At 42.6% G+C, this 12,416-nt stretch overlaps 1 protein-coding gene across 1 annotated transcript; it reads right to left on the minus strand.

Moving 5' to 3' along the window:
- Nucleotides 1-40: 40 nt before the first annotated feature.
- On the minus strand, nt 41-12,008 carry LOC111607626. The gene is made up of 22 exons (XM_023329699.1): nt 11,799-12,008; nt 7,877-7,988; nt 7,712-7,804; nt 7,502-7,603; nt 7,317-7,401; nt 6,760-6,999; nt 6,431-6,665; nt 6,299-6,358; nt 5,716-6,000; nt 5,415-5,583; nt 5,222-5,282; nt 4,553-4,792; nt 4,214-4,448; nt 4,069-4,128; nt 3,310-3,579; nt 3,191-3,227; nt 2,969-3,041; nt 2,612-2,851; nt 2,286-2,511; nt 2,157-2,216; nt 579-851; nt 41-433 (listed from the first exon to the last, which is right to left on the minus strand). The coding sequence occupies exons 2-22, from the start codon at nt 7,951-7,953 to the stop codon at nt 342-344; spliced, it is 3,213 nt and encodes a 1,070-aa protein (XP_023185467.1). The 5' UTR covers nt 7,954-7,988; nt 11,799-12,008; the 3' UTR covers nt 41-341.
- Between the last annotated feature and the right edge of the window lie 408 nt (nt 12,009-12,416).

Below are 12,416 nucleotides of genomic sequence, written 5' to 3' on the forward strand. Positions count from 1 at the left end.
CAGCCTTTATTTGATCAATAAGTAAACTGATCAAACTGTCGACTTTCAGATCAATTTTTATTCCAGTAGAAAAGAAGAGAAACATTAAAATGACTTTAGTTACCAAATATCAGACATCATCCCCTCCACCATCACCTGCTGCAGGAAACATGGAAGAATCTCACCGTCCAGAACCTGAATTAGTTTAGACTTGATGAAAATAAAAGGAATAGAAATAAACCATCCAGATGTGAAGCTGATGAACCACTGCAGACTAACCCTAACCCTAAGAGTGAAATAAAAACGTTAAGTTTCATGAATCTGTTTGTTGGTGGGAATCAGGCGGATCATTAATCTGCTCCTCATTCTTCTGCTTCCTCCTCCTCCTCCTCCTCTTCCTCTCCTTTGGTTTTCCCGTTGTCCTTCATCTTGGAGCGAAGACGTTTGAACAGAACTGCAGTCAGGAGAAAGCAAACAATTACAGCAGCCATACGGATGAATAATAATACGTTATTACTAAACATTAATATTAATGTGTTATTAATAATAATAAGACCCTGGAACTGTTATCTAGAAGCGTTAAGTCCAGATGACGTCACCTTGCTGGGAGAGCTTGAGGTCAGAGTGCAGCGCCGGGTCGATGCGTTGGACCTGAAGGATCACTTTCTGGCAGTCTTCAGCTCCTCTCTCATAAACCATGTCCACCAGGCAGCTGGCCTTGTTCACTCTGGTTCGGTTCTTCTCCAAAATGGACTTTCTGTCTGAGGCGCTCAGCACCTTATCGGCTACCAGCGCCTCCACCACCTGCTCCAGGGTTTCCTTGGACACCTTCCTGATCAAGTCAAGGAGCATGTTCTTCGTTCTTTTTTCTACTGCAGGAATGACAAGAAGGCAGGACAGATTTTTCACTTTATTCTGAAAAGACCATCTATCAGTGGTACTGGCTGACAAACCAGGCCAAGAAGAGTTAAATCTCCTTGGTCTTCTTGGCCTACTGACTTTATTCTGAGAAAAGTTTTCTACTGGTTGGATTATGATCTGTGAAACTTTATTATACAGCTTTCAGCCCGTCAACCTTCACCGCCACATTCCTCCTGAGAGAGGAGGTTTCAGCACGGCTCGGACGGTTGGGGAACATCAAGGTTTTCACCAGCCGCTGAACTTCAGAGCCTTCACCTTCATCCCTAACACTCAGCGTTCAGCTTCTTCAGAGGCAGAGTCTCTATCTTCAGTTGAAAACCATTGATCAACTTCACTGAGTTCATCAAGGTGAACTGAGAAACTTTTTTATCCGCCCACTTTTCCAGGTGGCTGAAGCCAAAACCTTGTTGTTGTGCAGTTTGAATGTTTGTCACTGATTCTACATTGAGGAGTTTCCCCTTTGGTGGCCTCAGGATTGAACCTTTGCTTTTGGCAAACACTCCTACTGGCCTCATAAGGTCATGACCTACAGGTCTGAATGGAGCAGTTTGCAACTGAGTGTGAAGCAGCCAGGATGAGGATCAGTGCCTCCAAATGTGGTCTAGAGCAGGAGAAAATAGGGTTCTTCACACCAAGAGGATCCAGTTGAGGTGGGACAGGTATCTGGTTAGGATGGACGCCTCCCTGGTGAGGTCGTCCAGGCACATCCCACCAGGAGAAGACCGATAGGAAGACCCAACACATGCCGGAGGGACGATGTTCCTCTTATGGGAAGGCTTTGGGATTCCTCCGGAGGAGCTGGACCAGAGGACGTCTGGGTCTCCCTACCTAGTCTGTTACCCCCAGACCAACCCTGGATACGTGGCAGACAATGTATCCAGGATTATTGGACTATTCATAAGAGTGAATCCTCCAATTAGTTGGAAGGCCAGGCTCCAGAGATTTCAGTCAAACCTTAATCACCCTCCCACAGTCCTTGTGTGAGTCTTCAGGTGTAGCAGTGACTTCAGGGCCCTGAAGTTTCTAACTTGGGTTCCTGCAGCCTCGGGGTCGTCCACCTCAGACTCTTCATGGATCCTCCAGCTTCTCCGTCCAAGACTCCATGTTTGTTTTTGGTGTTTTGGTTTTTTTTCTTTAGTTTCACGAGACTTCTGTCCTCCTGCCTAATCTTGGACTGCTTGACGCAAGCTATAATTTCTATATCTCTCTAGATTGCATTATGTTTATGCATGTTGGCTAGAGTAATAAACACTTACCTGCTGCAGCACTTGAAGAAGATGGATTACTCAGCTGATCGTCATCAGATAAAACATCATCTGAAACCAGCAAACCAAACTTTTAGTCTCCTGCCTACATGAAGACTCTTGCTGTTTTCATTGACGGACCTGTACTGTCTTTGAGCTCGTTCAGAACTTTCTCGACTTCCTCTCTGGTGTCGGAGCTGTACATCTTCATCATCACATCTGCTGCATCCACCTTCCCTCCGTCCTCTACAGGAGCTCTTTTCAGGGATCTGATGCCGCCCTTTAGCTTGTCGGTGCTCTGCAGCAACATCTGGCAGTACTTCAGCTCTTTGTCGCCCAACTCTTCGAAAAAGTCCAGAATCCAGTGCTGTAAACCATTGCAGTGCAACGATTAGTTGTATTTTTCTGAAGTGAATTTGTCAAACTGGACTGAACTGTATAATAGCTATAAATATTGATATATTTACCTGTGCTTTATTGCTACTGATCTTCTCCAGGATCTTCTCTGTGACCAGTTTGACCTTCTCAGGGTACATCTGCAGCAGCAGGTCCAATATGTCCAGTCTCTCTGCATACTTCAGGCGGCAACCTTTCATTGGTTTGAAGCCGTCTTTGGACTCATCTGCGGTCCGCAGGTACCAGCGGAAATACTTCACCTCCTTGTTCCGTAAATTTTCCAGCGAGTCCTTCAGCCAATGCTTCAACTTCTGAAGAAGAGAAAGAAGGGACACTAGTTAGTTTTAATAAACTAACAAGTTTATTAGTGCAGTAGTAGTTTATACTGTGGATCCACCCAGTTAAAGACAAATAAAGATTTGTCTTACAGCGTCTGTGTCCCATGGAGGACAAATCTGGTGCCAGGATTCCTCCTGTTGCTCGGATATCAACCTTTTCAACCTTTGGATTGGAAGAGTATGGAGATTAGTGCTGAGAACATGTTTAGCTGTAAATAATGACCAACCCAAATGGTTGTTTCTAAGTTATTCAATCAAATTATGAGAATAAACTGATGTAGTGTTTCAACAGTCCTATCCGATGTTCCTTACCTAATTCCACTGAAGAAACTTTTCTTGACCTTGTTATCTGGGGGAAGTTCAGAGACAGGTTGAGGAACACATGAGTCCAAGGATACAGGAACGACTGCGGCTTAAAACTAGAAATGCACCTGGGTTAGAAGGTGAGCGCAGCTCAGAGGACAGGTGAGGGTTGATGGTTTGAAGACGGTTCATCAGCTCCTTGGAGGCGTCGGTTCCCTTCTCCATCACAATGTCAACGAAGCAGCTGGCCATGTTGACTCTGGTGTGGTTCTGAAGGATTATTTCCTTCTCTGAAGACTTCAGGGTGTTTGCAGTCATCAGAGACTCCATGAGCTGTGACAACGTTTCTTTTGGTACCTTCTTCACAAAGTCATTGAGCATCCTGGTGAGCACTTTCTCTGTGTGCAGAACGAAAACAGAATTACTGTAGTTCCTTCTGGGAATGCAAAACTGTACAAAAACATGCAGCAGGATGGAGTCTATGGATCTGATCCTCCTCAATCTCTTCTAGATATACAAGCAACCAACCAGAACCGGTAATGATACAAACCACATCAGAGGGTCTGACATGACTTAACCAAAGCAGATCTGGACCAGGTTTAGGTCTGGCTTTATGCAGGACAGATCTAGTCCATATCTTGGTCTGTCTGCGTTTAGTGGATCTTAAACTTCTGACTCTGTCTGTAGTTAAAACATCTTTTAAATCCCCCCAAACCCTTACATTTTTTAAATCAGCCTTTATCTCAGTTACTTCTCCATATTTTCAACCAAACACTTTTCCTTTCATCCAGCCGAACCGTAAACATCTCCTACAGGCCTAAAGGCTTCACCAAAGGTTCTGAAGGACATCCAGCTAGGCATGTTCAATGACAAAAGAGAAGCCATACCTTCTGCAGCAGCTGTAGAAGTTGGAGTACTCTGTTCTTCAACTTCAGGAACAACAGTGTCTGTTGGAAAAAAATCAACTGGAATTATTCTGCAACTTGTGAAGCTCTTCAATGGGAGCAGTGGTTTCATTTCTGTATGAAGGACCTTTATTCTTCTCAATCTTCTCCAGAATCTTCCTGGTGACCTCCCTGGTTTTAGTGGCGTAGGTCTGAACCATCAGCTCCACCATGTCCAGCCGGTCTGCGCCCTCCAGGTGGCTCTTCTTGATCGGTTTGAAGCCGTCCTTGGACTTGTCTCCGGCTTGAAGGTACCAGTGGAAGTACTTCATCGCCCTGTCATCCAACTCCTCCAGAATATCCAGTAGCCAATCCTTACAACCCTTTAAACGTTAAAAAAGGACTCTTACAATGACATCTGAAAAGCAGCACAGTGTGCTCTTGCACACCTGTTTGTTCATTATGAGTGAAAAAAACAGATAATTACATCTCCTTTATTTTTATGCATCTTCTTGAAAATCTTCTCTGCCACTGCCTTGCTCTTGTTGGTGTATATCTGAACCATCAGGTCCACCGTGTCCAGTATGTTTGCGTGCTCCAGGCGGCTCTTCTTGATCGGCTTAAAGCCGTCCTTGGAATAGTCCGCGGTGTGAAGGTACCAGTGGAAGTACTTCATCTCCTTGCTGTCCAGATTTTCCAGTTCATCCTTCAACCACTGCTTGATGTCCTTTCAGAATAAATGAAGGGAAATGGATCAATGTCATCAACAGATAATTGCAGGATTCTGTTGGCCACTATCAGGACTCATAGAGAAATCAGCTCTGGTTAGATCTTTGAAAACAGACTGATTAGGACACTCCTGTGCTTTTAGACTAACAGATGAATTCCTAAATGGTCTGATCCACCATTGTCTTTGTCTTCTTTGTCTTCACGTCCTGAAGGGAACCCAGACATCCCTCACCCTAGAAACACACCCTAAATCATTCTGGAAGACCCCAAAATGTTCTCTAGTTAGATGGGATCTACTTTCCCTCCAGAGGAGGAACCACAGTCTCACACATCACCCTTTACCCATGGTGCCAATAAAAATCCCACTTTCCATAAATCAGCCTGATCTCTGAGAAACACCAAGATAGTTTCAGAAGATTCGACTCACAGCATCGCTGTCCCCTTCTGGGCAGATCTGCTGCCAGCTGTCATCTTTAATCTCTTCAACTCTTTGGATCATTGAATTAGAAGAAACGGGGGAGAATGAAGATTAATGTTGATTAAATATCATTGGATGTTTCACTGTGTTTAAACTCTTTTATCTATAGATGTAATATTTTATAACTTTTGCAGAAACTTACTTTAGATTGGTTGAAGAGCCTTTCAAAGAAATTAAATCAGTTAGACTAGTCGAGCATCCTTTAAAAGGCATTAAACTTAGCAGACTTTTAACGCCACCAGGCTCAGATTCTGGTTCTGGATTGGGTTCTGTTGAGCAGCCATCCGGGGCATGGATGGCGATTACTGGACCTGGATTGGAAGATTGTTAAAACCAAAAATTAACACCAAGTGTTTGGTTGAGATAGTTCAGATGAATTTGCCTTTATCTCATTCCAACCAGGATGTTTGGCTGTAGACACGTGGACCGCCAGCAGAACTCACCTTGCTGAACAAATGGACCAGAGGACAAGCCCAGCTTGGAGGACAGTGGAGCATCAACAGCCTGAAGGTGGTGGATCATCTTCTTCCAGGCAGCAGCTCCTTTATCCATCACTGTGTCAGCAAGGCAGCTCGCTCTGTTTCCTCTGGTGTGGTTCTTCTCCAGGATGCGTTGCTTCTCAGAGGACTTCAACACACCGTCCGCTGCTAGAGCCTCTGACAGCCGGGTCAGGGTTTCATTTGGAGCTTTCTTAACAAACTCCTCCAGAACCTTGGAGACTTCTTTCTCTACAGGACGGAAGACAAAGGAACTCAGTGAATGTGGTCAAACATGCTGAAGATTCCCTGATCTGATGGGTTAGGATCACAGGAAGGAGACTCCCCTGGTCTCACCACTGGAGTCCCCCAAGGCTCAGTACCTGGACTCCTTCTACAAACCCTGATTGGGTCAGAACATCTGACAACATGGCGTCTCAAACCAGCGCTATGCTGATGATACCCAGCTCTGAACTGAACTGCCGGTCTTCATCCAGACCCTCCATGATGTCTGCATCCTAACTAAACTCTTCACATAATGAACTCTTACTTTCTGCTTCAGCTGGAGAAGACGGCTTCATCTGCTCCTCAGCTCCTGGTATGTCTTTGCCTGTTGGAGCCAATAAAGAGTCGATATCAACGATGATCCAATCCGTTGATGATCTGTGAGACGTTTACAGACCTTTGTTGTTCTTGATCTTCTTCAGGATCTTCTCTGTGACCTCCTTGGTGTTTGTGGCGTACGTCTGAACCATCAGGTCCGTTGTGTCCAGCCGGTCTGCGTCCTCCAGGTCTTTCTTCTGGATTCGGTTGAAGCCGTCCTTGGACTCGTCTGCCGTTTGGAGGAACCAGTGGAAGTACTTCAGCTGTTTGTCGTTCAGATTGTCCAGAGAGTCCAGAACTCGATTGTGAATCTCCTAGATGATGAATAAAGAGAGTTTGAGCACAGATTCTGGTGATAGTAATGAGACAGGAGTGTTTATGCATATTCAAGGTAGTAGAGATAATTACATTTCCTTTGTTTGTGTTGATTTTCTCCAGGATCGTCTCGGTCACCACTCTGATCTTCTTTGGGTACGTCTGAACCATCAGCTCCACTGTGTCCAGTCTGTCTGCACTGTCCAGTCGGATCTGCTTGATGGGTTTGAAGCCGTCCTTGGACTTGTCCATGGTCCGCAGACTCTTGTGGAAGTACTTCAACTCCCTGTCGCCCAGCTTCTCCAAAGACTCCTTCAGCCAAACCTTGGTTTCCTTTCATGTAAAAATGAGAATAATTAGTGGAACCCCATCATCTAAACGCCTGTCAGCAGAGAGAGGTGATTATCTGAACCTCTCTCTGCTTCTCATCTGTTCTGGAGGTTCTTTGGATCTGGACGTGATGTGTTACTGATTGAGATCTCCATGTTGCCAGGCAGGTTCTGTTTACATGACTCTACATGTCTGGAGCTCATTTCTTACAGCTCTTAGCACTTTTAAAGAAACATCTTGAGCATTGCCAGAATGTTGATGGCTTTTCTAAGATGTGTGTCAGTTAGAAACTGCAGGTGGACAGATGGACAGAAACTCACAGCGTCCTTGTCTCCAGGTGGACAAATGGAGGCCCAGCACTCCTCCTGTTCCTTGGACATCTTGTTGATTTTCATCTTAGGACTCCTGAGACATCAGGAAATGTTCAGATTGATCAAACACGAGACGTGAGGATCCTGTGTTTGGGACACTGGATCCTCAGTCAGGATCAACAGTTGGTACTTACGTCGTCTTGACAGCAGATTTGGTTTTATCTTTAGCTTCACTTTTAGTTTCGGGTTTCTGTTCCAGAACACATTCAGATTCAACACGGTCTTGTCTTGGAGCGCTGCGAAAGCACAGAACATTCAAGGAAAAGACATTCAGATGATTGTGTTCAGGTGTTTACCAGCTGGGGTCCAAACCGAAACCTGTCCACTATGAAAGGCCAACATACCGGCTGGGCCAGCACCAGGTCAGGCATGTCGACCTCTGGTTGGAGGACTCCAGGCCCGGATCAGCCGGCAGCTTTATCGAAGGCTTTTTTATACTGCAACCCAACAGAAGGAGTCAGAACCGAGACCGCTGCTGGGAGGTTCTGTAGTGATGTGGTTCTCCTCACCTGAGCGGTTTGGTCTTTTTCTGTTTGTCTTTAAACAGCGGAAATCTCTTTGTCTCTTTGTCTTTACACTGATCCATGGTGGATTCACATCCGCTCAGCTCTGGATCTCCACCTGCAGAGGAAAACTCTGGTCATCGCCCTGCCGCCACTAGATGGACTCTCCTCTCTGAGTTTCTGAAGTAACTGTTCAGAGTAACAGCTCTTGTTCTGCCCACTGCAACAAGAGCTGCTCAGAAATGATGAGTCAGCAGTTTGCAGAAAATTCAAATGAAAACTGTAGGGGTCATGGGAGGTCAAGGTGGTAAAAACGGAGCTAAAACGATCAAAACCAAACAGTTTTCCTAGTGAAGCTGTTCATGTGTAACTACTGAAAATAAAATAACAAACAAAACACACAGAGAGCTAACATCCACAAACACAACAGTCAGAAACAACAACGTCCCAGGTGCATTGTGGGAGTTCCTCAGAGCCTCTGCTAGGTGCTGATTGTTTTATTTCTCCTCTCTGAGTTTCTGAAGTTCATGAGAAACATCCAAACCCTGAGAGCTTCGAGTTCACTGAAGGCACAGCGCCACCTCTTGGTTAGTCAGAAACTTTCTGCTTATCTACAGTAAATCCACATCAGTGAATCATCCTGCAGCACCAATTATAGTTTAACTGCAGTTTAATTGGTGCTGCAGGATGACACACACACACACACACACACACACATTCCCTTTCACTCTCCAGTTCAGCGGTAGAAAAGTAAGTACACCCCATTAAAACAAAACGCATAAGCCCCGCCCACTGGAACAAGAGCTGCTCAGAATGATGAGTCAGCAGTTTGCAGGAAATTCAAATGAAAAATGTAATTTATTAAAGCATCTTCTTTGTCTCCACTTGTCAGTTTCCTGATCCGACACAAAGACGCCTCTGGTTTTATTTTCTACAGCTGCTAAACCACAGAGGAAAACGTCATTTTATGCAGTTATTCTTGTAATTGTATTATTTTTATTTTCTTAGTGTGTCACATCATAATCTGTGAATTTAGTTACTTTTTAACCATTTAAATGCCACTTTTGGTGAATAAAGTGCATCATAGAAAACAGAATATCTTATGATTTTTTTCATGGGAAATAATTTTTCTGGTGATAAAATAAATTGAAGTGGTAGGAAACTAAATGAAAACAGAAATCATGATTATTAGAGCCTGAAGTTTCTCTGTTTAATCTATAAAGTAACTGATAAATGATTCCATGTTGTTTCCTCTGATATTAGAGCTGATTGGACCTGAAGCGTTCAGAGTTCAGACACGTCGAGGCTTCGTTACATAACGAAAGCAACAGGTGGAAACACGCTGCAGGACCGTCACGCTCCTCTGCATCTCAAACAGACACCAGAACCGACCCGGATCTCCAACACTGACACAGGGAACAGCTGTGGTTTCTGCACAGCATCAGGGCCAGTTACAGATAAAAAGGTGGAATTTTCCTCTGAAAAACTCAGAAATGTTGAGATTAAACTCAAGGAAAAAAAGTTTCTCTTGCTAAAACAATTGAGAAAGAAATGAAGGAATTTTTAGATTCTTTTCACATTATTTTCTAGAAAAAAAATGGAAATTTGTGACTTTTGGGAATTTTCTGAGTTTGAAACGTAGAACATTTTCGATTTCTCAAACTCAGAAATTTCATTGTTTTTTCCCAAAACATCTGAGAGTAACCTAAAAAAGTTTTCATCAGGTATTTACAACTTTATGAGCTCAGAAATGTCCTCATTTTTAAGAAAATCTTCTGAGATTAATCTTGTAAGAGAGGAAGGAAATACTATTTATGGAGTTGTTGTTGTTGACTCTTGTCGCCTCCCTGGGTCAAACGGACCCGCCTCTCTCCCTTCCCTTGCATGCAAAGCATAACGTTGGACCGTGCAGAACTTGGGAAGGAGGCTGACAGATCAGAACAGCAAGTAGTGATTTATTTTATTTGGCAAATGAAATGCAGCAGATGTTGAAGTCGAGAGGCGACAAATATTCTCAAGGAAGTCCAACAGCCTCAGTCTGGTGGCTCCCAGGATCCGTATGTAAATTAAGGACAGTGTTGCTATTGGCTGAAACTTTCCAACTCGCAGCAGTAAAGATGAGATTCCATAAAAAAGGGTGATGTTAGGAATACGAGGAGATTTTTGGTTTTTGTACTGAAGAAGCTGTAAGATGAATCCGTGGAAGAGTGTAATAAATCTCCCAGACCCTTCGTACGTAATTTTAACAAGAAATTATTTGTTTACTTATATTTAAGAGTTTAACCACCTTCCGATTCTCCAACAATCTCAAAATATCTGAGGTTTTTTCTCCCACATTTATGACTGGAACTCAGAAATGTTTTCTTTTAAATAATATTTTCTGTGTTGTTTGTATTTATCACCCAGTTGATGTTTAATCACAACACAATAATTTAGCCTTTTAAATTCTGCACATGAAAATGAATGAAAGTAAGAAAACATTTAAATTGCTACTGTAACTAAACAATATTTAACTAATTAAAAGTAGCAAATATTCTCTAAAAACAAAGTAAAACTAACTGAATTACACAAACAAGATAAAACTGTAATGAAAAACCCCAAACTATAACATTTAATGTGTAATAAAGTATTTTTACTGAACTGTTCCTGATTTTTTATTTATTTCTGAATTTGCTCCATTTTCCTCCATCTTCAGTTTTTATCTCAAACATTCAGCGTTTATCTGATTCTGAGGAACTTTATAAAGTGTCAGATAAAATATTCACCTGCATCTCTGTAGTTTAGACAGGAAGAACTCGCTAAACTGTGTGTAAGACGAGAAACCTTTCCTTGACCTCAAGCATGTTTTCACCGGCGCTTCTTTAGGAGGTTTTCCTGAGATTCTCCTTGGTGCCTCCGGTTGTCTGTGTGTAGAGATTAACTAACTAATTAAAATGTAATCCTTCCTTGTTATCAGGGCAGCCCCTCCTTTATGTTAAGGTCACTCTCCCACTTCCCATTCCCTCCCTTTCCCTGCTAATAAAAAGAAACGTTCTGCAGCAGGACGGCAGAAAGCAAGCAGATCGGCTTGCAGGAGAAAACTAAGCAATGTGTTCATTTTTATATAGGTTGAGAAAATCCCTGTCAACTGTAAACGGTTAAAATGTGACCTTCATCGAGGCTCATTGACCAGATAATTACAGATAATTAGATTTGAAAGAGTTTACAGGTCTAAGTCATTTCAGTGAAGGACTAATGTTGAATATGTTAGAAATAAAATTGCACAAACATTTAAAAAATAACAACACTTATATGGAAAAATTACAATAAGGTCAGACCTGCTGGTTGTATTGCTATATGTTTATTCTAAGTTCTGTAAATTCCCACCAAGTTAAAACTGTCTGGGTTACATGTCAAAGGTTGGACGTTGTTTTCCCAGCTGCATCAGAACCAGTCAGAACCAGGGTTTGGATCTTTTATCCTCGGTATAAAACTCATGTGTTGTTTCTGCCTGCAGAGCTTTTCACCCAGACCTGCTTCATTACTGATGGTCCTACAAGCTTCTCTGTGTTCTACACAATACCTGAAGAAACCTGATTGAGAGATTTCACCTGACAGTGCTTGGAAATAGTTGTTTCCACAACACAGTAAAAGGTTTGTATTACTCAAATAAAATACTATTGACATATTGTCTAAGTTGCAAAAAAGCTTTTAATAAAGCAACACTTAAAGAAATAACATATAAAACATCGATAAAACGTTTTCTGGAATTCATAAACTATTTAATCTATCAGTGACTAAAGATAATTTATGCTTTGTTGATGTTAAAATCGTCTCGTTTCAGATTATTCTACAGATTATCTCAAATTATCTGCTGTTTGTTGAACTTTTAAACTTTAGCATGAAACATTCTAAACATTTTCAGATGAAACGCTGGAGGTTGGCTCACCTGAACCGACCCGTCTCTCTGCTGCAGGATAAAGAACCAGGAGGCAGTTTTCCTCTCAGAACCACCAGAACCGACCCGATGCAGACGTGGCTCTGCAGACTGAAGCCAATTCGTGTTGATCAACATCTGCTGGGAAACTGTGCTTTTCACTTCAGGAACCCAAACGCTGCAAGGAATTTTATTGGTTTGGATTATTTCCAGAGAGCACAAGCCTGAACAAACACAAATCAGCAAACAGATAGAAAGGGGGGAAAAACTCTCCCGGTTATTAACACCAGCTGGGGGAGGAGGCAGAACAGCAGGAGCACAAGGGGTTAAAACCAAACCAAACTCTTATTTCCACAAGCAACGCCTTACTATTCAAATTACTGTAGCTGACAGGAGCCAAAAACTTTCATAACAGGGTTGAACATGTAACTGGAGCTTTTTTATGACTTTATTTACATCCAGAAAAATTAATCAACTGAAGTTTTGCAGGCGATCCATCCTTCAACAGGTTGGGATCGGTCTGTGGGCAAAACAAAACCTGTTCATTACATTTTTTAATCAAAGTTATTCTTAGATAAACAGATTTTAAATGAGATGTTTTAGGGTTCTGTCACTTTAAATCCATAAGAG

The sequence above is a fragment of the Xiphophorus maculatus genome, chromosome 24 (genome assembly GCF_002775205.1).
Source record: "Xiphophorus maculatus strain JP 163 A chromosome 24, X_maculatus-5.0-male, whole genome shotgun sequence".
NCBI lineage: Eukaryota > Metazoa > Chordata > Actinopteri > Cyprinodontiformes > Poeciliidae > Xiphophorus > Xiphophorus maculatus.